This window comes from Phyllobates terribilis, unplaced genomic scaffold, assembly GCF_046119375.1.
Source record: "Phyllobates terribilis strain yellow unplaced genomic scaffold, ASM4611937v1 Scaffold_11__3_contigs__length_659146591, whole genome shotgun sequence".
Taxonomy (NCBI): Eukaryota; Metazoa; Chordata; class Amphibia; order Anura; family Dendrobatidae; genus Phyllobates; species Phyllobates terribilis.
Genome location: NW_027362771.1, coordinates 184,555,095 through 184,579,979, shown reverse-complemented (window position 1 = coordinate 184,579,979; position 24,885 = coordinate 184,555,095). Strand labels below are relative to the sequence as shown.

Sequence of the window (24,885 nt, the reverse complement as noted above, 5' to 3'; positions counted from 1 at the left end):
TTGTTGTGCAAGGGAGGATCTGCTATCCCACAGGTTCAAGCTTAGTTGCAGTTGTCCAGGCCTCAGTAGCACATGGCAAAGGTGCTCCTCCCACTCAGAGACCTGGACCCGAAGGCTAGGAGTTGTTCACATCATCTCCTGGGTCAAAACAGAGGGGGTTTCTGGCTGTCGGCTATACTAATGTCCTGTCACGCCCACTCTTGGTGATGTCAGTTTACTAAGCCCCACCCCCCTACCAATGCCAGTTTTTGCTCCATTTGAGGAAAGTAGTCATAACTTTCCCTGGGGTGATCTCATCGTATCACCAGAGGTCACGTCGTGATCCTACTCTTCTGGGGAAGCCATTGACTCTAAACATGCCTCCCCTGGGACCTTGTATATGGTTCTTCTAAATATCTAGCTTTCCAGGGCCCGCATGGATTTATAAGTCCCATGATTGTGTCCGCGGGCACCTTCCCCACGTGATACATTTTATTTGGGTTCCCTAACTTGCATCGTGTGGTTATGAATTGTTAGTATGTCTGTAGCTTTTGGCGGCCATTTTCCACAAAGAAAGCACATGGTTCCTTGGGACAATGGAGAGGTTGGCAGGCTTGCACAAATGGTTTGCTTCTGGTTTCAAGTGACATTAAGGTGTTAATTACCCCCTAGGGTCTGCTGACTCTGGCCTGCTTGGACACAACAGAGCTGGCCCATCTATTTACCTTATCAAAGAAGTTCCTTGAGACTGATCTCCAGAGGTGGGGGCGAATAGCTCTGTTTACCAGGGGCTGGAGAATTGTGACATGGTAGGAGCTGTGTGAGGGATTTTTTAGAAATGACAATAGGGAATATCTTCAGGTATGACGTATCATACCTAAGATGGCGGCTAACTTTCAAGACACCAGAGCTGGCCCATCTATTTACCATATCAAAGAAGTTCCTTGAGACTGATCTCCAGAGGTGGGGGCGAATTGCTCTGTTTACCATGGGCTGGAGAATTGTGACATGGTAGGAGCTGTGTGAGGGATTTTTTAGAAATGACAATAGGGAATATCTTCAGGTATGACGTATCATACGTAAGATGGCGGCTAACTTTCATGACATAGGCAAACAACTCACAGTGGAGGTAAGAGACTGAATTACATCACCAGAACACAAGAACCAGAATAAGAGTTGAAGCTTGGTTCAAAAGGTAAGAATAAAAAAAAAATCAAGCCTTATAGAGATAGTGTCAATATTTTATTGAAGTGTGACAGGTAAACATTGTACATGCACTACGTTGTGTACATTACTCTGTATACTGAAGGTTCATGACTGTGAAACGTAGAAAAGTCAAATGGAATAGCTACAGTTACAAAGAAGTCATTGCAAATTTGATATATAAATTTATACATATTTCTGAATACAATGGTTTCCCATCTTGCAGTACACAGGTAGGAAATAATACATAAAACAATTTACAGGTTTATCAAGACTTTCCCTACAGAAAAATGTGAAACAAATGCAGACTTGATGCCTCAACATGTTTGAGAGGAAAGTACCTAGATGCCCTGGTAGGAAAATTGTGGCATTTGTCTGGAAGCCTAACGTTTCACCATATTTAGATAATCAAATTGTTAAATTACACTCTGTTATTATCTAACAGCACAGAAATTCTGACCTGAAAACTGTGTCCAATTATAATTTAGGAGACAAATTTAGGCAATACGAGCAGGAAAGTACCAATTTTAAGTGCTAGAGGCAGGTTAAAAAGAAAAGAAAAAATTGTCATACCACTCTTGTATCCAAAGAGTAGGCATCTAACCCGGTCGTCCTTTTTATTTTAGATTTTCCATTGTAGAAATGGATACCATACGCCATCAATCTGTTGACCAATACTGAGGCTCCTTCAAAGATTTCCCTGTACATAATTACTCCAGTCCAAATGCATTGCAAAGAACCCTTTATTAATTTATAGGAACATGAAGAAGGAAGCTCTCTCTTCGCTTCCATGATTTGCAAGGGTCCCAGGAGTCTTGCCCCTATTAGCGATATAATTCCATGCATTACAAGAACCCTCTAATTATTTAAAGAAAATGCAGAAGAAAGCTCACTCTTCATTTTCATGATCTTGGAAGATTCCAGAGGTCTAGCCCCTATTAGAATTCCCTTTATGTAAGAACAAATTGGGGTGATACTCTATTATCTAGTAAGCAATCACACATGACAAATGATAAAAGAAGCTCTGTCCAGTCTCCTATGTTACACTGTGTTCAGTTTAGGGATATATATCTATGATTTGTTTTCATAGTCTGGTATATCAGGTGTATATATTCTTACAACTCCATGAGTTCTGCTTACCCCACTGAAAGTAATTAACAGCATTTTCTTACAAAACAGTCAATCTCGGTGTGTGGGTGGAGGAAGCAAGACTCGAAGGTTTTCTCTAGGAGTCCTCTCAGTTTTTAAAGACGTTTAACTAACAATGACTTTTCTGGAAACATTTTGAACAGGGAAGATAGGCCACCAAGGCTTATGCCTAACAATGTAACCACAGTAAGATCTGCCCCAATCTAACCAACAGTTCAATTAATATATTTCAGCATCAGAATAAAAAAAAATGGTTATTTGAAAGAGGGACTTAAAGGGGTTATTCACTACTCAGACATCCCCTTCCCATTTTCTATTTTCTCTCATGTAAAATAAAAACAGCCTGTACTCACCTCCGATGCCACTGCCTCTCCAGCAATGTTGGTGCCTCCTGTGGCTCTCATGACATTGGTTGAGGACTCACATGACATAACAATCAGCAACTATTAATGGGCCACTTCGCTTTCACTTCATTTAGACAAAACTGACATCCGGAGGAAGTGGAAAAGCAGCAGAAGCCCTTGCTTCCTCCGGATGTCAGTTTTGCTTAAAGGAAGTGAGAGTGAAGAGACCCATTAATAGTCACTGATTGATTGCAGGACTTATAGGACAATGTCATACAAGCCCAAGCACAGTACGTGAGTATAGGCTGTTTTTTAATTTTACATGGGGGAATAGAGTTGGGAGGGCTGGATTTAAATGTACAGACAACTTAAAAAATACTTATGGAAGGCCTGAAATACAAGAGAATACTCTTACTAGTTATTCTTCAGCAAAAATCCTGAGGCTGCCCCAGCTTCCAAAAATGTACAACCACAGTGAAACAAAATGGACACATTGTGGACATTTAGTCTTTAGTGTGGGGCAGCAAAAGAGTTTTTAATTAGTTCACATCCATTATTCAACATATAGTAGGTCTATTTCTTTATAACCCTTTAGATCCTGCTACAAGATTCTTTATACAGGCAGATCAGTACATTTCTGAGAGTATGAAGCAGAGTCTCGGGAAGTTTACGTCTCACCTGTAGGTGTATTATATTATGGCGGAATCTTGAAAATAAACTGAATGAACATTATTAATACCATCTAAATCACAAAACCACCTCCTTGCACTGATAATATATAGAACTGGGCAGCACAGTAAAACAGCAAAAGAAACTGGAAGGAAAGGAGTGGAAGTGTGAACAGAATGTTTACTATTTGGAATTTTAAAGCTAACACTAATATATACTGTATATAATCACAATCTGGTTTATTCAATTACCAATCCAATCACGGATTACTACAATCATATAACTAAAGGGTTTTTATGTGATGGGATTATTTTCCTACTGCAGCCCAAGCAGATCTGTACACGCAAAGCTCAGACCAACAGCCCTATAATTATGAATATATCTATAAAAACAATTGCCATTAACACAGCTTAACCTTGAGGATGAGTTGCATATTATGGTTGTTCAGGGCAATAGAGTTAAGAAGAGCAGCCATAAAAATAAACCATTATGACCTTTAATAGGGAACGTCTTTTTATGATACCAATGGTGAAAAGCTCCAGACTTATGAATATACTTTAGAGCAGGGGTCCTCAACCTGTTGTTCTGGAGCCAAACGTGGCTTGCGACTTTGGAGCCAACAGGATAATGTTCATAAAGGATCATAAAAATAATTAACTTTCACGTCTTTAAGGTTTGTAAAAGATAATTAGATAATACAAACAAGCTTTGTTTTGCCATTTCTTACTTTAAACAATGTGATATTTACTTTCATTGGTTTCTCATTAGATTTAAACAACATAATTAATGTACATATTTGCAAAATAGGGTATTTTATCGAAAAACTGGTCCCATTTCTTAATTGGGTTTTCTGGTCACTGACCATTGACAGAGTATATTGATGGTTTTTCTTATAGAACAGTATATCATACATCTAAAAGTAATATATGTATGTTACAGTTCAGTGGTTGGTCAGTGAAAGAGAACATTTCTCCAAATTTTTCAAATTGAGCTGGAAACTTTATGTAACAGTGGCTGTAGAGCGAAAGAAGACATTTTTGTTTAGTTTTTTATATTTTGACTCTCCATTGTAGAGATATCAGCAATCAAAGTATTGGCACCTAATGAGCTATCTTTTGTTAAGTCTGGGTGTTATCACATAGCTACTCATACAAGGAGAAGAAGTACACATCCTCCCAGTGAAAAGTAGCTACTAACACCCACTGGGACTTAACTAAAGTTAATTCATTAGGTGTCAATACTTTGAATGCTATATCTCCGCAACAGAGGTGAAATTAAAAAAATATTTTTATTTCACTCTGCAGCCACTATTAAAATATGTCCAGCTCGACATGAAAATTTTGATTAAAGGTCCTCTCTAAGTACATAATGTAGTTAATAGTGATCTAAACAAGTATCCAAAATAAAACTTTATTATGTTACATTAAAAGTATGAAATAGTTTAGAAAACACAAAAGACACGTTCATATGATCATTCATCAACGACGCGGTGTTCAGTGTAGAACAAATGAAGAACACACGACTCCATTAAATAAAGTGCTTATCCGTATTATTCAAAACATAATGTTTTCGCAAACACAGCAACAATTTGCAGTTGTATGTGGTGACTTTGGGAACAATCATCTTAACACTCCAGCTGAGATAATGGAAAAATGAACAGTTGATATATGTTTGGCCATGAAATGTGCCAATATACGTGGAATCAAACCGATTATGTGGTTAAAGTAGAAGCAGAAAGTCACCATATTTTCTGAACCTCAATGTTGGCATTTACTCTCAGAAACGACTCATTTTTTTCCAGTTCCATTTCTCATTATAGACAAGAAGATTCTTTATTACAGTATTCAATTACAATGTCTCTTTCAGAAATCCAATTGACAGGCTGTATCTTTTTCCCCATTTGGGCAGAAATCAGTATATTATTTTTACCTCAAACTATTACTAGAACACATAAACCTTATATTGCTTCAATAAAAAAAAAAAATCAATTTAAAGGGGATTTTCATCCTGATTCACTTACCCCACATGGCTGAAAATAAATCACATGTCCCTTAGATACTCACAGACCCAAGCATATCTGTACTAACATAAGGAATATTGCAATTTCCACATTGTTATATTCAGTATACATCAATATATTGATGGAAATCAGATACATTTCTTTTAGGTGTATGGCTAAAAGGGCCAAATGTGAATATTTCATTTATTACTTTAATACTTTCAGAGTAGTGGTCTTTAGCTATAGTCAAGTACCTGCTTAATACATACAGACCTATTCCAGCTTCCATACTTTCCTTTAATATAGGTGAATGGATGTAAACATGCAAAATTAAGAAATTTAATCTTGCTGTGAACACTGGGAGATTTCAGGCATGAAGTCTAAAGAATTGTGAAAACAGCTTTCTGAGATAATACAGTATGTGATCCTTTATGCAGATTATGGGGATTTTCTTTGCATTAAAGTAATGAGAAACATTCTTTTCTTTGTGAACCAAGATGTATCTGATCTTCAGTCGTGGGACGAAAAAACCTGTTTCCAGATGATAAATCTATAGTTGGATTGTCTAAACCATTAAGCATGTGAAAAAGAAAGAAATCAGCTTGTCCTTCACTATATGCACAATATGTGTTAGGGTGCTTTCACATTGCGTTCCGGCACCCGTTCGGTGGGCCCACAAAATGGGTTAGGACGTATGCGCCAACGGAGCCATAGACTGTAATGGTGTCGGCAGAGCGAACATGCACTCTGACATGCATCATTCTTGGGAGTGTGTGCCTACTGGAGGAGGACACCCAGACATAGTGGACCTCCGGCACCGTTACAGTCTATGGCCCAGTCAGAGCATACTTCCGGACTTTATTTTGCGGGGGGTTCGGACATAAACCCCCATAGGGCCACCGAACAAGTGCCAGAACGCAATGTGAAAGCACCCTTAGAATGCAAGATAAGGATGCCATACACATTAGATAAAAGTAGGTTATTTTTGGACATCCATTAAACTAACAATTACTATGCTGACATGGCCATATACTTTAGGTTTATATGGACTATTACAGTTGTTAAAACTGCCCATATCTGTTCAATGACGCCAAGTAAAGGATGAACAATCTTGCTGGAACTAGCGACTATCAAATGAAAGTCTTAAAAACACAACAGACTTCTTTCCGCACAATGAAGTTATGTCATTGGTTGGCTCAAAAGTTCTACAATTGTTAAAATTTACTTGAACAACGATGGTTAAAGTTGAAATTATCCACTTTGATCAACTTTAGACTAGTGTATATTATGAAGGTGGGTAGACAGTCACAATCAGTGACAAATTCTACAAAGAAAGTCAGATGGAGCCAATACCAGTGACTTTATCATTTGTTAAATGCTTCATTAATGTATACGGCAACAACACACTGTAAAATATTTGAAGTACAATTTAAAGTAGCATTTCTCCATAGACTACCCCTTTAAATTTACTTCTAAATGGCATTGAGAATGCAGTTTTTTCATGGCTTTGTAACTACACAAAACTTTAGGTTTTTGTGAAAATATTTGGAAATCTTCGGGTATGAGTACACCTGACTAATGACTCGTTCATCTGGATAATATGCATTTTCAGGATCATTCTCCATATTCCACTAATCCAGAAGAATATAATTTACAGACTTTGCATTTATCTACCGTATTTTGCAAATTATAAGACGCAACGGTTTATAAGACGCACCCCAAAATTTGGGGAGGAAAACAGGAAATAAAAATTTGTTAATAAACCGGTGCGTGTTATAATCAGCTTACCTCGGGTGGGGGAGGGGAGGCGACGTTGGTAGAGTGGGATCCCAGGGTTGTTGCTGGCTGAGGCAGGAGATGCTGCGAAGGCCAGACGGAGGAGTCGGCTGTGGGCCCCATGCTGTCTGCCAACTCCTGCCTCCGAACACCCCGTCTGGCCTCCGCAGCATCTCCTGCCTCAGCCAGCAACAACCCTGGGACCCCACTCCACTGCAACGGTAAGGTGATTTCGCTTTGTAAGAGTGCGTCTTATAAACCGGAAAATACGGTAAATCTGTGCATTGTGTTACCACTACACAAAGACGACCCAAAATACTGAACATCAAAAACATCATGAAGTATTTTAAAGTTGTATATTCTACTTATATTTTTTTACATAATTGTTGTAACATAAGACATATTTTATCATAAAATTTGTATATGTTCTTATAATATCTCATATCAAATACTAAGCCATTGCTGAAAAAATTACCCTGTACAAGATCACCCAGATAAGATCTATATTACAAGTGCTACTAATTTGGACAAGACAAGTAGCAAAATAATGAACATGTACAATAACACAAAAATACATATGCTTTCAAATTAAAACATTTGTTACTAGGTACATTTACAAACTGCAGCAATGTTCTCTCATGATTTTCTAGAAGTCTTGTACTGAGGGACAAATACACTAAACTTCTAGTTTGGAGTGAATTTACCATGTAGAAAGAAATATATCAAAATTGTATATGGTATATTTATGCATGATGTACTAAGCTTTCTTATATACTTCTTGCTGCTATAAACTGAGGTCTGAGAGACGACATAGTAAGGAAGTGTAGTGCTGGAATACACAAGCATAGCCTAAAAACACGCCTATGGACTCGCTGTATACACAGACCTCATTACATACACAGATGTATAGAAAGTATATGGCTCCTGGGCAGCACAGAAGTAAAAAGTGTTCAAAAATAAATGTGCTTAAAAAACAAAGAAAAAAAAAACTATAATAGATTGGCTATTGCCCAGAAAATAATACTCTTACAGCTCCTCTAAACATCTATGGCATATGTTTATATGATCAATCAGAATGGACTATTCTCCTAGGCATATTAGGACACTTCAACAGTTTTCATATTGTTTAATGTTATTACAATGTAAAATGAATACCCGAAGGAGCAGAACAGGTTCATGTAAACAAATCTTACTTCATTGTGAACTGCAATTACCCATTCTTTCTATACATACTTTCCCACAATGTAGCAGAGCTCTGCTTTCCAGTAGTGATGATATAGAGAGATAAGACTAGTACTCTATACAATACAGTAAGGACCAAGTATCTAAGCGCCAATCGCTGCCCCTTCTAGGAGTTCTGGATTATCAGAATGTGGATGGAGTTGGTGAAATATGAGAAAAGAAACATTATAGATTGTACATGTAAAGATTAGGACTCTCCAGACATGAGACATTCCTTTCCAGTGACTAGGCTTGCATTCCTCTTCCTTCACCCTTTGTCCTCGGGGAATTTCTCTAGACATTATGGGTGGGGCAAATCAGTCTGGCCATTGTACTTTCCTTGAGCACAACTGACTTAGGTGCATTTACCAAGACTTAGATATTACAAGAGCGACCTATCCAATCATTGGGTGAAAAGAATGTAAAAGTTTATAAACTTATAAAATAAACTTGTTCTGCCAACTGATCATTTCCATGACAGAGCAAAATTATAATTGTCTACAAGAGATATAAACCTTAAAAAGCAGGTGCAATTTGTTACCTTCAAGAACACAGTCCGTAATAATAATAAATATACAATTCTACTATTTTATCAAATTTTGAAAAGCATTTTGAGCACACCCCTTCATCGAAGAGGTTGCATTAAGGTCCCCTAAACCAATTTCCACTATGCTACCCCCTCGCATCTCACGAAAAATCAGTAGTGTGTTTCTATAGCAAATTGTCAATCTGTCTTCTATCTTGTCAGTTGGCCAACCACTTTCAGAAGGGTCTTATTTTCCTGCTTTAGCTGTTTATTTTCATCTTCTATATCATCCAAATCCTTAGGAAGAAAGTGAAAAATTGCAGTCAGTAAACTAATGTTATTGTGGAAAAACTGAAACAAATGGTAAAACTGGAGAGACAAAAAGCGCAAAAGGTCTTATCTGGTAATCAAGTAGTATAAAATATTATAGGTACACTCATCTGATGAGTGACAATTCCTATACAAGCATGTAAGGACTACTGCAGGATCACCAATGAGATACGATGCAATAAATGAGGAATACGGTGGTTCAGAATCCGCGCTGCCCGAGGTACAAATGTACAATCACACACAAAGGTGAAGCATGAATGCGGTAAATTATGTCAACGAGTTTCAAGGTTTTCAAACCTCTTCACCAGGATCATTTTGGCTTTTTCCTGATGAAGAGGTTTGAAATCCTTGAAACACGTTGACATAATAAACCACATTCATGCTTCACCTATGTGTGATTGTACCTTTGTACCTCGGGCAACTCGGACTCTGAACCACTATATTCCTCATTTATTGCATTTTGGCAAAACTGTATGAGATAGGTCAGCGGAATAAATACATACTGCAAATAATTTAAAAAGTAAAAATAATAGAGGGATAAATGGATAAAATGATAATGCTAAATCAATACACTTTATAGCATCTAATATACACAGCAGATTATAAGCAAAAATAATATACATGCATATAATACATTGAGAAATGCACATAAAAGCCCAACTCTAATATTTTATATTTCACAAACTAACCCCAGGCTTTATATTTTTCTAGTGGGTCTAGTGGGTCTCAAGAGTCAATCTTGATATCTGCAAACACAGGTCTATAGAAAGTCATTGCCCCACCCCTGCCACGCTGGCTTCCTGAAGCAGTGACCCTGCCTCATGTGGCTCCACTCCACCACCGCCATCACCTCCCCAGGTAGGCTACCAGTAAAAAGGACTATAAGACGCACCACCATTTTATTTAAAACATTTTTTTTTATTTTCCACCCCAAAATTTGGGGCACGTTTTATGGTCCAGTGCGTCTTATGGTCTGCAAAATCTGGTAATTACATGGAGAATCTTTATAAGGATCTCTTTAAAGATCGTAGCTTAGGACTGAATATTAGGTTAAAAAGAGCGATTAATCATTTGTAAAAATAGCTGACACACCCATTTATGGACACTTAAAGTGCAATAATTAGTACAAACACAGTGAACATGATATGATGTCAACCAACAGTAACTAAAAAAAAGGGGCTTACAAAAAAAGCACGGTCACATAATGGGATTCGGGCACCAACTCAAAAAAATACACATCTTTATTTCTTAATAGAAATATTGGTAGATAAAGAAAGTGAGGAAGAGAAAAGAAATGTAGAAAAAAAAGGTACAATCCTCAACCAATTATGCTGATTTCTATGTAATCCACATCTTTTATAGTTAGGGATTACTAAATCATCAACACAACTTAATGGAGTTTACAACCACCATGCTTTTATGGTATGGACTTTGCCTTCTGGGCAAAATAAATGCATTAACAGTAGCACAGAAACAACATATATCTGACTGAGTCTTAACTTAAAATGTGAATAAAAATGAATATTTTAACTATTATGTGGATTTGGCCTTTACAAACATAAAGATTATATTTATATAAGGTTTATTAAAAGTTTAGATTTATTTAATATAGTAAAAAAAACACAGAGCATCCTATCGGTAATGTAAAATTCATTCACTGTTAACTAATATGTGCCTGAGTTGTTAATTGTCCAGAAATTCCAGGACGGTCCGTAAAAATAAGGCACTTTTTTGCCCTGTCCATAGTTTTTTTTTTTTTTTTAAGAAGTCCGTGATTTTTTTGATGCTGAAGAAACTTATACAGATTAAAATGATAACTACAGTCAAAATATAGTTTACAGTAAATGCAGCTTATATTTTATTATCAGAATTCAGGGCTGTAGTCATGTAGCACTTATAATCATAATGATTTTTTATGGTTTTACAATGTGATCACAAAAAATATTGTCTGTCCGTAATTTTTTGATTATTTGTCCAGAAAAATAAAAATTCAAGTTGGCAACCTTGATCAGATCATTAAATATGATTAACAAAAGATTTAAAGAAAATAAAGCACTCATGCATTACGGAAATGTTTATGGAATTTTCAGACATCATCAGACAATTATAGTTATGTTGACTTCAAGACATTAAAGGTGAACTATGTTTTGTAATTTTACATGGTCTTCCATTTGGAGGCTGATTTTCTCGGGTTCGAAATGCTGACAGTTGATAATAATAACACATTTAAAAAAAGGAATCTTTAGGTCTTTGGAGCAGCCCATTCCATATAGTGTATGCAGCATGTGATACTATGAATATAGTGTGCTATGATAACTATCTATCTCTATATATACTGTATATATATATTAAAAACATTATAAAAATTGTAAAAAAAAAAAAAGCAGTCTGAGGTTGTAAGGACTTTGTTGTTACAACTACTTGGAGAAATTCTAAAAAAGTAAATGATCAAATAACTGTCATAATACTCTGGGTGCACAATTGTAAGGCAAATTTGTATTCTTGATGATTAATTTTATTTTTGAATAACTACAGATCTTTTGGTCAATACAAAAGTTAATAAACCTGACTATTTAAGAATGTAAAAGTGAGGTTTTGTCTTTCTTAGGAAAAAATCTGTGTGTGCAGAATTATTGGACAACTATTAGTGGGCAGAATTATTATGCAACTAAATGCAAGTAAATTTTCCCCTCTCTTTATTTTCATCTGTTAAAGTGAGAATAATAACCAAACTGCTCAATGTACAAAGGACATTTCTGACGTTTCCACAAAAAATATCAGTGACCAATATTAGCCACTCTTCTTTTACATAACAGTCATAAGTCTTCCATCCATGGAGTGGGTCAGCTTATAAATCTGTTGATGATCAATTTTTTGGGCAGCATTAATCACAGCCTCCCAGACACAGTTCAGAGAGGTGAACTGCTTTCCTTCACCATAAATCTCTCATCTATGAAGGGCCTACAAGTTCTCAATAGGGTTTATGTCAGATGAAAAAGGGGAACATGTAAATATTCTTTCATCTTTATGGCTAGCCAAGTAGTGGAGTACTTCGCTTGGATGCATGCGATGGAGCTTTGTCCTGCATAAAAATCATGTTTTTCTTGAAAGATGCAGAAGTTTTCCTGTCCAACAGCTTGAAGAAAGTGTCTTATGAAAACTTGAGGTAGGTTTGGGAGTTAATTTTCAGTCCATCTTCAACTCAAAACCTACAGCTTTTTATTACCTATACAGAAGTGAACATATGTGCTCAGTACAGGCAAGGGTCCATCAAGAGTCACTCTCATGTCATCCATCCATAAAACCTTTGAAAAATCTGTCTTCAAATATTTCTTGACCCAGTCTTGATGTTTCAACTTATGTGTCTTGTGTAATGGTGGCCGGGTTTCAGCCTTCCCTACCTTGGCCATTTCTATGAGCACTGAAAATATTATACATCTGGTCAGATGTTTTTTGCTACCCTGATGACCATTTGCAACAAAACTTTTGATGGCTTTTTGATTATGCTCCAATATATTAGCAATTTCAAGAGTGCTGCATCCTTCTGTCTGACTTTTCAGAGTAAGTTAAATCTCTTTTTTGGCCCATTTTGCCGGAGGACAATAAGCTGCCTAATAATTCTGCACACCTTGAAAAAGGGTGTTGATATCCTTAGCTGTCACCCTCCTTCATTACACAAATACACATTACCTGATCTGCTTCATCTAATAAGCATTCAAGTTTATACAGCTTGGGAGTTGGAAAATCTGCATACAAATTATGATATGGTCAAAATACTTACAGTATTTTTCAGACCATAAGACGCACTTTTTTCCCCCCAAATTTGGGAGGAAAATGGGGGGTGCGTCTTATGGTCTGAACGTTGCGTGGTGATAGAGCGGGATCTCCCTCCTTTAAGGTGGTGGCGCCAGCAAAGGAGGAGGAGGTGAGATGCTGTGGGTGTCTGGCTGGGGGCCAGCGCAGGTTGGACTGAATGCGGGCAGTGTCTGGCTGCGGGCCGGGGCGGTGAACGGCTCAGGTTTCTGGTGTGCGCGGTCACTTCCTGAAGCGGTGATCCACAGGAAAATGGCCACCCGAGCCGGCGCATGCGTTGACTTGTAGCTCGGACGGCCATTTTCCTGTAGACCACAGCTTCAGGAAGATGGCCGCGCACACTGGAAACCTGCGCCGCTCACCGCCCCGGCCCGCAGTCAGACACTGCCCGCATCCAGTCTAACCCCAGCCAGACACCTGCGGCCAGACATCCGCAGCACCTCACCCCCTCCTACTTTGCCGCCACCACCACCACCACCACCCGTCCCGGCCCCCAGGCAGGCCTCGGCGGCACGCAGCCAGACCCCGGTCCGTGCCCTCAAGCAGGCAGGCCCCTATCGCCAAACACTGGCCCCGGCCCTCACCCAGGCCCTGGCCCACAGCCATGCATAGGGCCTCAGCCAGGCCCCCAGCCATGCACTGGGCCTCAGCCAGGCCCCGGCTCCCAGCCAGGCCCCAGCCTGGCATCGGGCCCCAGCCATCTCTTCTGCTGCAGCAACCAGGTTCCTGAGGGAGGGAACGGAGGGCCCTGCAATCCTGCTCCACCGCAACTCCCCGCTGCTGGAGCACCGGATTCCTGAAGGACTTTGCCTCCTGTGACCCTCGCTCCACCAACCCCCAGGTAAGATACTGTACCTATTAAGACTATAAGACGGACCCCATCTTATAAAAATACTTTTTTTTTCTATATTCCATCCCAAAATTTGAGGTGCGTCTTATGGTCCGGTGCGTCTTATAGTATGAAAAATACGGTAGTATACTGCCTAATTGTCCAGTGTAAGTAGAATATAGTGTTTATTAGTAGCAAACAAACTTACCCTATTTAGTAAATCAATTTCTTCCTTCATTTTCATAATTAACTCTTCTTTGTCTTGCATCATCTTCACTAGTCTTAGATTTTCTTGCCTCTCCTTTGCTAGCTCCTGTCAAACATACATGGCTTATATATTAATTGCATGTTAAGCGTGTTTATTTTATTCAGTCAGCAGCTGAGATAAAGCAATATTTTACCTTTTCAAGCTCCTCAATCTTTTTCTCTAATGAACTTCCCTGACTAGAGGTTGCATCCTTGTTGAAGCGACTACAAGTTGACTTGTCACTTCGGGAGTGGTGATCATCCGGAGCACTATTTACACTGGGAAACAAAGCAGAAATGTATTATATTCAAAATATGTTTTCATGTAAAACATAAAACACTACAGACAAATTCATGCTTTACATTTTGCAGACTAAGGTAATTATTAACATATTCATAAAAAGTATAATAGTTTACAGAGAAGAAACGGAAAAAATGCACTTCTTTTCACATTCAGAATGGTTTGAAATGAGATTTAATATATAGATTTATGTTTATCATTTTAACACACTGGTTTAAACAGGTATAAAACAGTGGTGTGAATAGTGATATTGTATATAGTGAATATTTTGGACATTACCAATTATTTACTATACGACACATATTAGGCTTATTATACACGATAAACCCCTTTGTGGTTGTGTCCTCCCTTCTGAGAACCCTTCTTACCAGATCTCTCAAATTCTCCATTTGAATTTTCCATATTCGGTCTTCTGTTAATTTACTTTTGACCAGGCATGGTAAGCTAATTTCTTTTTTCAAACATATACAGTACAGACCAAAAGTTTGGACACACCTTCTCATTTAAAGATTTTTCTGTATTTTCATGACTATGAAAATTGTACATTCACACTGAAGGCATCAAAACTATGAATTAACACATGTGGAATTATATACTTAACAAAAAAGTGTGAAACAACTGAAAATATGTCTTATATTCTAAGTTCTTCATAGTAGCTACCTTTTGCTTTGATGACTGCTTTGCACACTCTTGGCATTTCAGTCACAAACTGCCTAAAAACAGTCTTTCTTAGGGCAGCTTTTTAATAACAAGTAGTGTTGAGTATTCCGATACTGAAATATCGGGTATCGGCCGATATTCGCGGTATCGGAATTCCGATACATAATTCCGATACTTTTACAATATCGAATACCGGAATCGGAAGTTCCCATAATGCCTGCGCTCTGCAGTGTCTCTGAAGGATGACAAGCTGGATGGCAGCGCTCAGCTGCGATCCAGCTTGTCATCAGAATGCCATCCCAGCTTGAGAGAATTCTCCTGATTGTTTAAAAGCCGGCGGGCGGTAAAAAGTCGCCGGCTTTTAAACAATCACACAGCCCCATACTGCTTCCCCGCAGCCCCCCGATTCTCCGCTCCCACCATCCTGATCGTAAGTTAGGACTGGGCGGGGAGCGCAGCACCAAGGAGCGGGGAGCGAATGACCCGGGGCGGGGAAGCCGGCAGTGAAAAGACTTCACCGCCGGCTTTCCCGTTCTGTGCTGCGCTTTCCCGCCGGTTATTTCAAATGAACAGCTGAGGTATCAGGTGACGCCGATCAGCTGTTCATTTGAAGTGGCCGCGGTGCCCTCAGAGGGTTCATGTGAGTTCATGCTTGACTGCATGGACTCACATGAACTTTCCCACGGCCGCACAGGTCAGCCTCATCTCCCAGACCATCAGCCCGTCATGATTAGTGTGTGCGCGGTGTCTTTGCGATGTCTGCGGGGTGTCTGTGCGATGTCTGCAGGTGTGTGCGATGTCTGCAGGTGTGTGCGATGTCTGCGGGTGTGTGCGCGATGTGTGCGGGATGTCTGTGTGCAGGCAGACATAGGCCGATGTGACACTACTACTCCCATCGGCCTATGTCTGTCCCCCGTCCACTCGTGCCAGCTGGATCAGCTCGATGGGAGCAGTAGTTCCCATCAGCCTGATCCTGCTATTTAAACTGCCCCATAAGTTATTTTTGCCCCTATACACATGTTTTATTCTTTTAGGCCCCCATATATTTTTTTTGCTTTTGGTCCCCAATAATTTTTAAATACATGTCATTGGTGGACAGTGGTTACCTAAAATAAATTAGTTTATACATTACCTGTCCCCGCCAATCGCCACCTAAAATAAAAAACTACACCTATACTCACCTAGACACCTGATTCCCCGAAGCCATCGATCTCCTGTAATAAAATATAAAATAATAAACCACAACCTTATCCTTACCCCTCCGTAGTAGTCCACGAGTGTCCCACGAAGATCTCCAGTTTAGAGCAGCCACATAAAATGTGACCGCTCTGAACCGCTGCCACCACTAGAATGACGGGGCCGTAAAGCAGCCCCGTCATTGTCATTGCATAAGCGGGTTCGCCGGAGTTCAGGCAGCGCTGCTCCGGTTAGCTCCTTTACGGCCCTGCTGTACCGTGAGAAATTCCCACAGTACAGCAGTGCCGTAAAGGAGGTCTCCGGAGCTGCGCTGACTGAATGCACTCCGGTGACCTCAGTCAGTGGCTCCCGCTGGCGGGAGCGGATGTGTTCCCGGCAGTGTGAGCTTACAGCAGCCATGCACAGCTGTCACCATCTCCAGATGTGACAGCTGTGCATGGGAGATCAGCGCAGGAACGTGGACAGGTAACTATTTTTTTTTAGTAAACTAAGAATTAAATAAAATGGTGTGTTTTATTTCAAATAAATTATTTTTTTCTGGGTGTAGTGTGTGTTTTTTCTTTTTAACACTTTGTAGGTTAGTAATGGGGGTGTCTTATAGACGCCCATCATTACTAACCTGGGCTTCATGGCAGCTGGCGCTGACATGAACCCCACCACTATTACCCCCTGCCACCGCACCAGGGCAGCGTGGAAGAGCGAGGCTAAGTGCCATTTCTGGGGCGGCTGGTGTTTCTAGCCTGGGAGGGGGCCAATATTCATGGCACCCTTCCTGGGCTATTAATATCAGCCCCCAGCTGTCTGCCTAGCCTTTGCTAGCTATTAAAATAGGGGCGACCCCATGTCATTTTTTGGGGGGGGTCTCCCATTTTAATAGCTAGTAAAGGCTAGGTATTCAGCTGGGGGCTGATATTAGTAGCCTGGGAAGCTCCGTGGGTATTACCCCCTTCCCAGGCTTCAAACATCTGCCCCAGCCGTCTGCTTAACCTCCGCTAGAGACTAAAATTATGGGGGATCCCACGCCAATTTTTTTTTTAATAAATCCTTTATTTTAACACTAAATGACACTTGAGGGGTTAATAAAGATGCAGTCCCTAAATTATTATTTATTTTTTAATTAATTTTTCCCAAAAATTTTGACGTGGGCTTTGCCATATTTTTGTATGTCAGCCAGGTACAGCATCCAGGAACGGGCTGCCCCCAACTCCCAGCTGCCTATTTGTACCTGGCCGGACACAACAATATAGGGAAGCCCTTTTTTTTATTATTATTTCATGAATTTCATGAAATAAGTAAAAAAAAAAAAAAAAAGTGGGTCTTCGCCCTATTTTTGTGTCCAGCCAGGTACAACTAAGCAGCTGGGGGCTGGAATCCACAGCGCAGGGTGGCCCAAGCTTTGTGGGCCCCCCCTGCTGCGAACTTCAGTCCGCAGCCACCCCAGAAAATGGCGCGTTCATAGAAGCGCCATGTTCTGGCGCTGTATCCAGCTCATCCAGGGCCCTGGTGCGGTGGCTCACTGGGTAATAATGGGGTTAGGGCCAGCTTTGTATTATCCGCTGGCCCTAAGCCCGAAATTCATGGGGTCATGCCAATATTAGACATGACCGCCATGAATTTCTAGTAAAGTATTTAAAAAAAACACAAACACCCAGAATAAAGTCCTTTAATTGAAATAAACACACAATTCTTTAATGTTCTAAATTAAACCATACTTACCGTCACGCCCATTCCAGCTGAAGCCAACGATCTCTTGCAATAAAAGTAAAATAATAAAGCAACATCATCCTTACCTTTCCATGGTTCCCAGGACAGCTTCAGCTCTGCTACATCGAGATGACAGGCTGGATCGCAGAAGAAAGCTGCCATCCAGTCAGTCATCCCGCAGACACTGAGAAGCGCAGGCATGCTTGCGCTCCTCAGTGTCTGGCTGTGACGGCATCCAGATGAGCCGACAATGAACTCAGCTCACCTCATGCACGTCACTGACAGCGTGGGAGAATTCTCCTGTGCATGCGGTGAGCGTGAGAGACTCGGCTCATCTGGATGCCGTCACAGCCTGACACTGAGGAGCGCAAGCATGTCTGCGCTTCTCAGTGTCCGCGGGATGACAGGCTGGATGGCAGCTTTCTGCTGCGATCCAGCCTGTCATCTCGATGTAGCAGAGCTGGAGCTGTCCTGGGAACCATGGAAAGGTAAGGATGATGTTGCTTTATTATTTTTCTTTTATTGCAGGAGATCGTTGGCTTCAGCTGGAATGGGCGTGATGGTAAGTATGGTTTAATTTAGAACAATAAAGAATTGTGTGTTTATTTCAATTAAAGGACTTTATTCTGGGTGTTTGTGTGTTTTTTTAACTTTGACTATGGGGTTAGTAATGGGGGTGTCTTATGGACGCCTCTCCATTACTAACCTGGGCTTGATGTCAGCTGGCATTATAAGCTGAAATCAAACGCAGCCCTATTACCCCACTGCCATCACTACAGGGCAGTGGGAAGAGCGAGGCTAAGTGCCAGAATTGGCGCATCCTATGGATGCGCCATTTCTGGGGCGGCTGACGGCTGGTGTTTCTAGCCTGGGAGGGGGCCAATATTCATGGCACCCTTCCTGGGCTATTCATATCAGCCCCCAGCTGTCTGCCTAGCCTTTGCTAGCTATTAAAATAGGGGGGACCCCACATCATTTTTTTGGGGGGGTCTCCCATTTTAATAGCTAGTAAAGGCTAGGTATTCAGCTGGGGGCTGATATTAGTAGCCTGGGGAGCTCCGTGGGTATTACCCCCTTCCCAGGCTTCAAACATCTGCCCCAGCCGTCTGCTTAACCTCCGCTAGAGACTAAAATTACGGGGAACCCCACGCCAATTTTTTTTTTTAATAAATCCTTTATTTTAACACTAAATGACAAGTACAGTAATCAACACTATCACTGTACATATTATATATGTGACTGACATGTTTCTATCTATCTAATCTATGTGTGATTCTCTATTCTTTCTATTCTAAATTGTCAGGTACCGCTGCTGAATTGCCGGCCGGCTTTTTTAAAGAGACGGTGCATGAAAACACTGTTATTTTTTTTAATAAATCCTTTACACTAAATGACAAGTACAGTAAGCAACACTGTCACTGTACTTCATATATATGTGACTGACATGTTTCTATCTATCTAATCTATGTGTGAAGCTCTATTCTTTCTGTTCTAAATTGTCGGGTACCGGTGTATGCCGCTGCTGAATTGCCGGCTTTTCATGTTTCACTGTGAGCACTGTTCCCATCGATTTGGGCAACCACCTCCCCCAATACATTCTACATTATTGTTAGTTGTTTTCCTTCATGTAGAATTAACCTACAAGGAAAGAAAGGGTTTATTTTCATTCCGATATTTGTGTCCCATTGACTTGCATTGGTTTCTGGCATCGTAATCGGCGATATCCGATACTTTTTGGGTAGCGGCTTGATCCAATCCGATCCGATATTTCCTGATATCGGAAGGTATCGCTCAACACTAATAACAAGTATTGCTTAAAGCCTGTGTTTAAATATGGAATCTGATTTGTGTGTGATGCATCAGCACTAAATAGTCTAAGTTGGTGAATTGAGAAAAATATAGGCATAAATTAAATTTATGGGATCAAATAACTAAAAATTGGCATGTGCATATGTATTCACCCCTTTTGCTATGAAGCCGCTAAAAATTTCTGGTGCAAGCAATTACTTTCATAAGTCACATGCTTAGTGAAAGGAAGTCCACCTGTGTGCAATCTAAGTGTCACATGGTCAGTCAGTATATACACACCTTTTCTGAAAGACCACAGCGGCTGCAACACCATTAAGCAAGAGGCACCACTAACCAAACAACACTATGAAGACCAAGGAGATCTTCAAACAAGTCATTAACAAAGTTTAAGTCAGGTTTGGGTTATAAAAAAATATCCTAATCTCTTAGGATCCCCCAGAGCACCATCAAATCCATTATCAACAAAGGGAAAGAACATGGTACCACAACAAACCTGCCAAGAGAGGGCCACCCACCAAAACTTTCAGCCCGGGCAGGGAGGGCATTAATCAGAGAGGCAGCACAGAGACCAAAGGTAACGCTGAAGGAGCTGCAGAGTTCTCAAGCAGAGACTGGAGTATCTGTTCATAAGACCAAGATAAGCCATACATTCTATAGAGGTGGCCTTTATGGAAGAGTGGGCAGAAAAAAGCCTTTACACACAAAAATTGTAAGGATCATTTTGAGTTTACAAAAAGACATGTGGGAGACTTCCAAATGTATGGAGGAAGGTGCTCTGGTCAGATGAGACCAAAATGTTAGCATTTACCTTGGTGGACAAAAAGTATGTCCGGTGCCAAACCAACACACCTCATCACCCCAAGAACAGCATGCTTTTTGGCATCAGGGAGAGGGAAATTGGGACGAATCGAGAGGAAAATGGATGGGGCGAAATACAGGGATATTCTTGAGCAAAACCAGCTTCAGTCTGTCAGTGATTTGAGACTGGGACGGAGGTTCACCTTCCAAAAGGACAATGACCCAAAACATACTGCTAAAGCAACACTCGAGTGGTTTAAATGTAACGTGTAAATGTTCTAGAGTGGCAGAGTCAAAACCCAATTGAGAATCTGTGGTCAGACTTGAAGATTGCTGTTCAACAGAGGAAACCATCTAAAGTGAAGGAGCTGGAGCAGTTTTGCCTTCAGGAATGGGCAAAAATCCCAGTTGCAAGATGTGGAAAGCTCAGAGACTTATCCAAAGAGACTTGCAGCTGTAATGGCCACAAAAGGAGGCTCTACAAAGTACTGACTTTAAGGGGGGGAATAGTTATGCACACTAAAGTTTTTAGTTATTTTGTCCTATTTGTTACAATAAAAAGAAAACCAAATGTTCACAGTAGTAGGCATGTTCTTTACATGAACTAACGCAAACACTCAAAAAAACCCACAGTGAAATTCCAGGTTGTGAGGTAGCAAAACATGAAAAATGCCAAGGGGGCGAATACTTTTGCAAGCCACTGTATATAGTGCTATCATATTCCACAGCGCTTTACATACATCATTATCACTGTCCCAGTTGGGGCTCACAATCTTACTTCCTTACCAGTATGTCTTTAGATTGTGGGAGGAGACCAGAGAACCCGGGGGAAACTCACGCAAACAAGGGGAAAACATAGAAACTCTTTCCAGATGTTGCAGGACCCCAGCGCTGCAAGGCTGCAGTGCTAACAACTGAGCCACCGTGCTGCCCAGCTCTATACCATACTACCATCAAATCTAGCAACAAGTACAAGTGCTTCTCACTAAATTAGAATATCATCAAAAAGTTAATTTATTTCAGTTCTTCAATACAAAAAGTGAAACTCATATATTATATAGAGTCATTACAAACAGAGTGATCTATTTCAAGGGTTTATTTTTGTTAATGTTGATGATTATGGCTTACAGCCAATAAAAACACAAAAGTCATTATCTCAGTAAATTAGAATACTTTATAACAGCAGCTTGAAAAATGTTTTTAAAATCCAAAATGTTGGCCTACTGAAATATATGTTCAGTAAATGCACTCTATACTTGGTTGGGGCTCCTTTTGCATCAATGCGTTGTGGCATGGAGGCGATCAGCTTGTGGCACTGCTGAGGTGTTATGGAAGCCCAGGTTGGTTTAATAGCAGCCCTCAGCTCATCTGCATTGTTGGGTCTGGTGTCTCTCATCTTCCTCTTGACAATACCCCATAGATTCTCTATGGCAGGGGTCTCAAACTCAACTGGGTATATGGATCGAACATGGAAAAAAATTTGAATTTGGTGGGCCGCATTCTTTGAAGGTCAAAGTGACATTTTTAATGATACCATTTTGTTTTTGTATACACCTTTTGAACATTTTTGCCATGTTTATTTTATTTTTTTTAAAGCTTGGGTCGTTATGGATGTGGCGATAATAGACGTGCACTTTTTTGTGTTTACTTTAGTTTATATATAAAACAGCATTTTTAGTGCCAAAATATTTTTTCATGCTTTATTTTTCTTTCTTTTTTTTACATTTTTCCAATTTTGTTTCCCCCAATTGGCCGCATACAGTAATATTGTCTTACAATTAGCATCATATAGTAATTCTGGCAAACACCTTGTAGTAATGTCCCCATCTTGAATTAATACCCCATTCTGGTCCTCATCTTGCAGTAATGCCCCATCCTGGTCCTCATCTTGTAGTAATGTCCCATCCTGGTCCTCATCTTGTATTAATGCCCCATCCTGGTCCTCATTTTGCAGTAATGTTCCCCATCCTGGTCCTAATCTTGTAGTAATGTCCCCCATCCTGGTCCTAATCTTGTAGTAATGTCCCCCATCCTGGTCCTAATCTTGTAGTAATGTGCCCCATCCTGGTCCTAATCTAGTAGTAATGTGTCCCATCCTGGTCCTAATCTTGTATTAATGTGTCCCATCCTGGTTCTAATATTGTAGTAATGTCCCCATCCTGGTCCCTATCTTAGAGTAATATCCCCATCTTGTAGTAATGTCCCCCATCCGGTAGTAATACTCCATCCAGGTCCCCATATTGTAGATATGTCCCGATCCAGGTCCCCATATTGTGGGTATGTCCCGATCCAAGTCGTCCCCATATTGTAGATATGTCACCCGATCCAGGTCCCCATATTGTAGATATGTCCCAATCCAGGTCCCCAATTTGTAGGTATGTCCCCATCCAGGTCCCCATATTGTAGGTATGTTCCATCCAGGTTCCCATATTGTAGATATGTCCCCATCCAGGTCCCCATATTGTAGATATGTCCCGATCCAGGTCCCCATATTGTGGGTATGTCCCGATCCAAGTCGTCCCCATATTGTAGATATGTCCCCCGATCCAGGTCCCCATATTGTAGATATGTCCCCATCCAGGTCCCCATATTGTAGATATGTCCCCATATTGTAGATATGTCCCCATCCAGGTCCCCATATTGTAGATATGTCCCCATCCAGGTCCCCATATTGTAGATATGTCCCCATATTGTAGATTTGTCCCCATCCAGGTCCCCATATTGTAGATATGTCCCCATCCAGGTCCCCATATTGTAGATATGTCCCCATCCAGGTTCCCATATTGTAGGTATGTTCCATCCAGGTCCCCATATTGTAGATATGTCCCCATCCAGGTCCACATATTGTAGATATGTCCCCATCCAGGTCCCGATATTGCAGATATGTCCCATCCTGGTCCTCATTTTGTAGTAATGTTCCCCATCCTGGTCCTAATCTTGTAGTAATGTCCCCCATCCTGGTCCTCATTTTGTAGTAATGTCCCCCATCCTGGTCCTAATCTTGTAGTAATGTGCCTCATCCTGGTCCTAATCTAGTAGTAATGTGTCCCATCCTGGTCCTAATCTTGTATTAATGTGTCCCATCCTTGTCCTAATCTTGTAGTAATGTTCCCATCCTGGTCCCCATCTTGGAGTAATATCCCCATCTTGTAGTAATGTCCCCCATCCGTTAGTAATACCCCATCCAGGTCCCCATATTGTAGATATGTCCCGATCCAGGTCCCCATATTGTGGGTATGTCCCGATCCAAGTCGTCCCCATATTGTAGATATGTCCCACGATCCAGGTCCCCATATTGTACATATGTCCCCGTCCAGGTCCCCAATTTGTAGGTATGTCCCCATCCAGGTCCCCATATCGTAGATATGTCCCCATCCAGGTCCCCATATTGTAGATATGTCCCCATCCAGGTCCCCATATTGTAGATATGTCCCCATCCAGGTCCCCATATAGTAGATATGTTCCATCCAGGTCCCCATATTGTAGATATGTCCCCATCCAGGTCCCGATATTGTAGATATGTTCCATCCAGGTCCCCATATTGTAGGTATGTCTCGATCCAAGTTGTCCTCATATTGTAGATATGTCCCGATCCAGGTCCCCATATTGTAGATATGCCCCCATCCAGGTCCCCATATTGTGGATCTGTCCCCATATTGTGGGTATGTCCCCATATTTTCGATATGTACCCTATTGTGCTGTTCTTCACACACATAAAAGAGAGAGAAAAAAAAGATTCCTCTCATCTGTCCTCCGTTCCTCCCGCTCCTTTGTGCACGTGGCCCGCAGGCACCACAGACTCCATGACGTTCCCGACCTGGTAAAGGAGGAGCCGCCAACAGCAGCGCTGCATTGCCGTGCAGAAACAGTCTCCCAGCACAGCATTACCAATGTCAGCCGCCGGCCAATCAGAGGCCAGCAGCTGACATCTGCGCATGGCAGTGACGTCATACACAGCTGCACTGGCATGCAAATATCAACTGCTGGCATTGGTAATGCTGTGCTGGGAGACTGTCTCTGCGCGGCAATGCAGTGCTGCTGTTGGTGGCTTTTCCTGGACCAGGTCGGGATCGTCAAGGGGTCTGTGGTGCCAGTGGGCCGCATAAAGCAGCCTCAGGGACCGCATGCGGCCTGCGTGTTTGAGACCACTGCTCTATGGGGTTAAAGTCAGGCGTGTTTGTTGGCCAATCAAGCACAGTGACACTGTTGTTTTTAAAGTAGGTATTGGTACTTTTGGCAGTGTGGACAGGTGCCAAGTCCTGCTGGAGAATGAAATTTCCATCTCCAAAGAGGCAGAGGGAAGCATGAAGTGCTCTAAAATTTCCTGGTAGA

The 24,885-nt window shown here is 40.9% G+C and overlaps 1 protein-coding gene across 2 annotated transcripts in view; it reads right to left on the bottom strand.

Annotated features, from left to right (window-relative positions):
- Positions 1-1,853: 1,853 nt before the first annotated feature.
- The window catches only part of PAWR (pro-apoptotic WT1 regulator), a 160,505-nt gene continuing 137,473 nt past the window's right edge, over positions 1,854-24,885 (bottom strand). For both annotated transcript variants that reach the window (XM_073651878.1, XM_073651877.1), the window contains exons 5-7: positions 14,240-14,363; positions 14,047-14,151; positions 1,854-9,163 (exon numbers count right to left, since the gene is read on the bottom strand). In XM_073651878.1, coding sequence (XP_073507979.1) covers positions 9,077-9,163; positions 14,047-14,151; positions 14,240-14,363 — 316 coding nt within the window. In that variant the 3' untranslated portion in view covers positions 1,854-9,076. The remainder of the gene's footprint in view (positions 9,164-14,046; positions 14,152-14,239; positions 14,364-24,885) is intronic.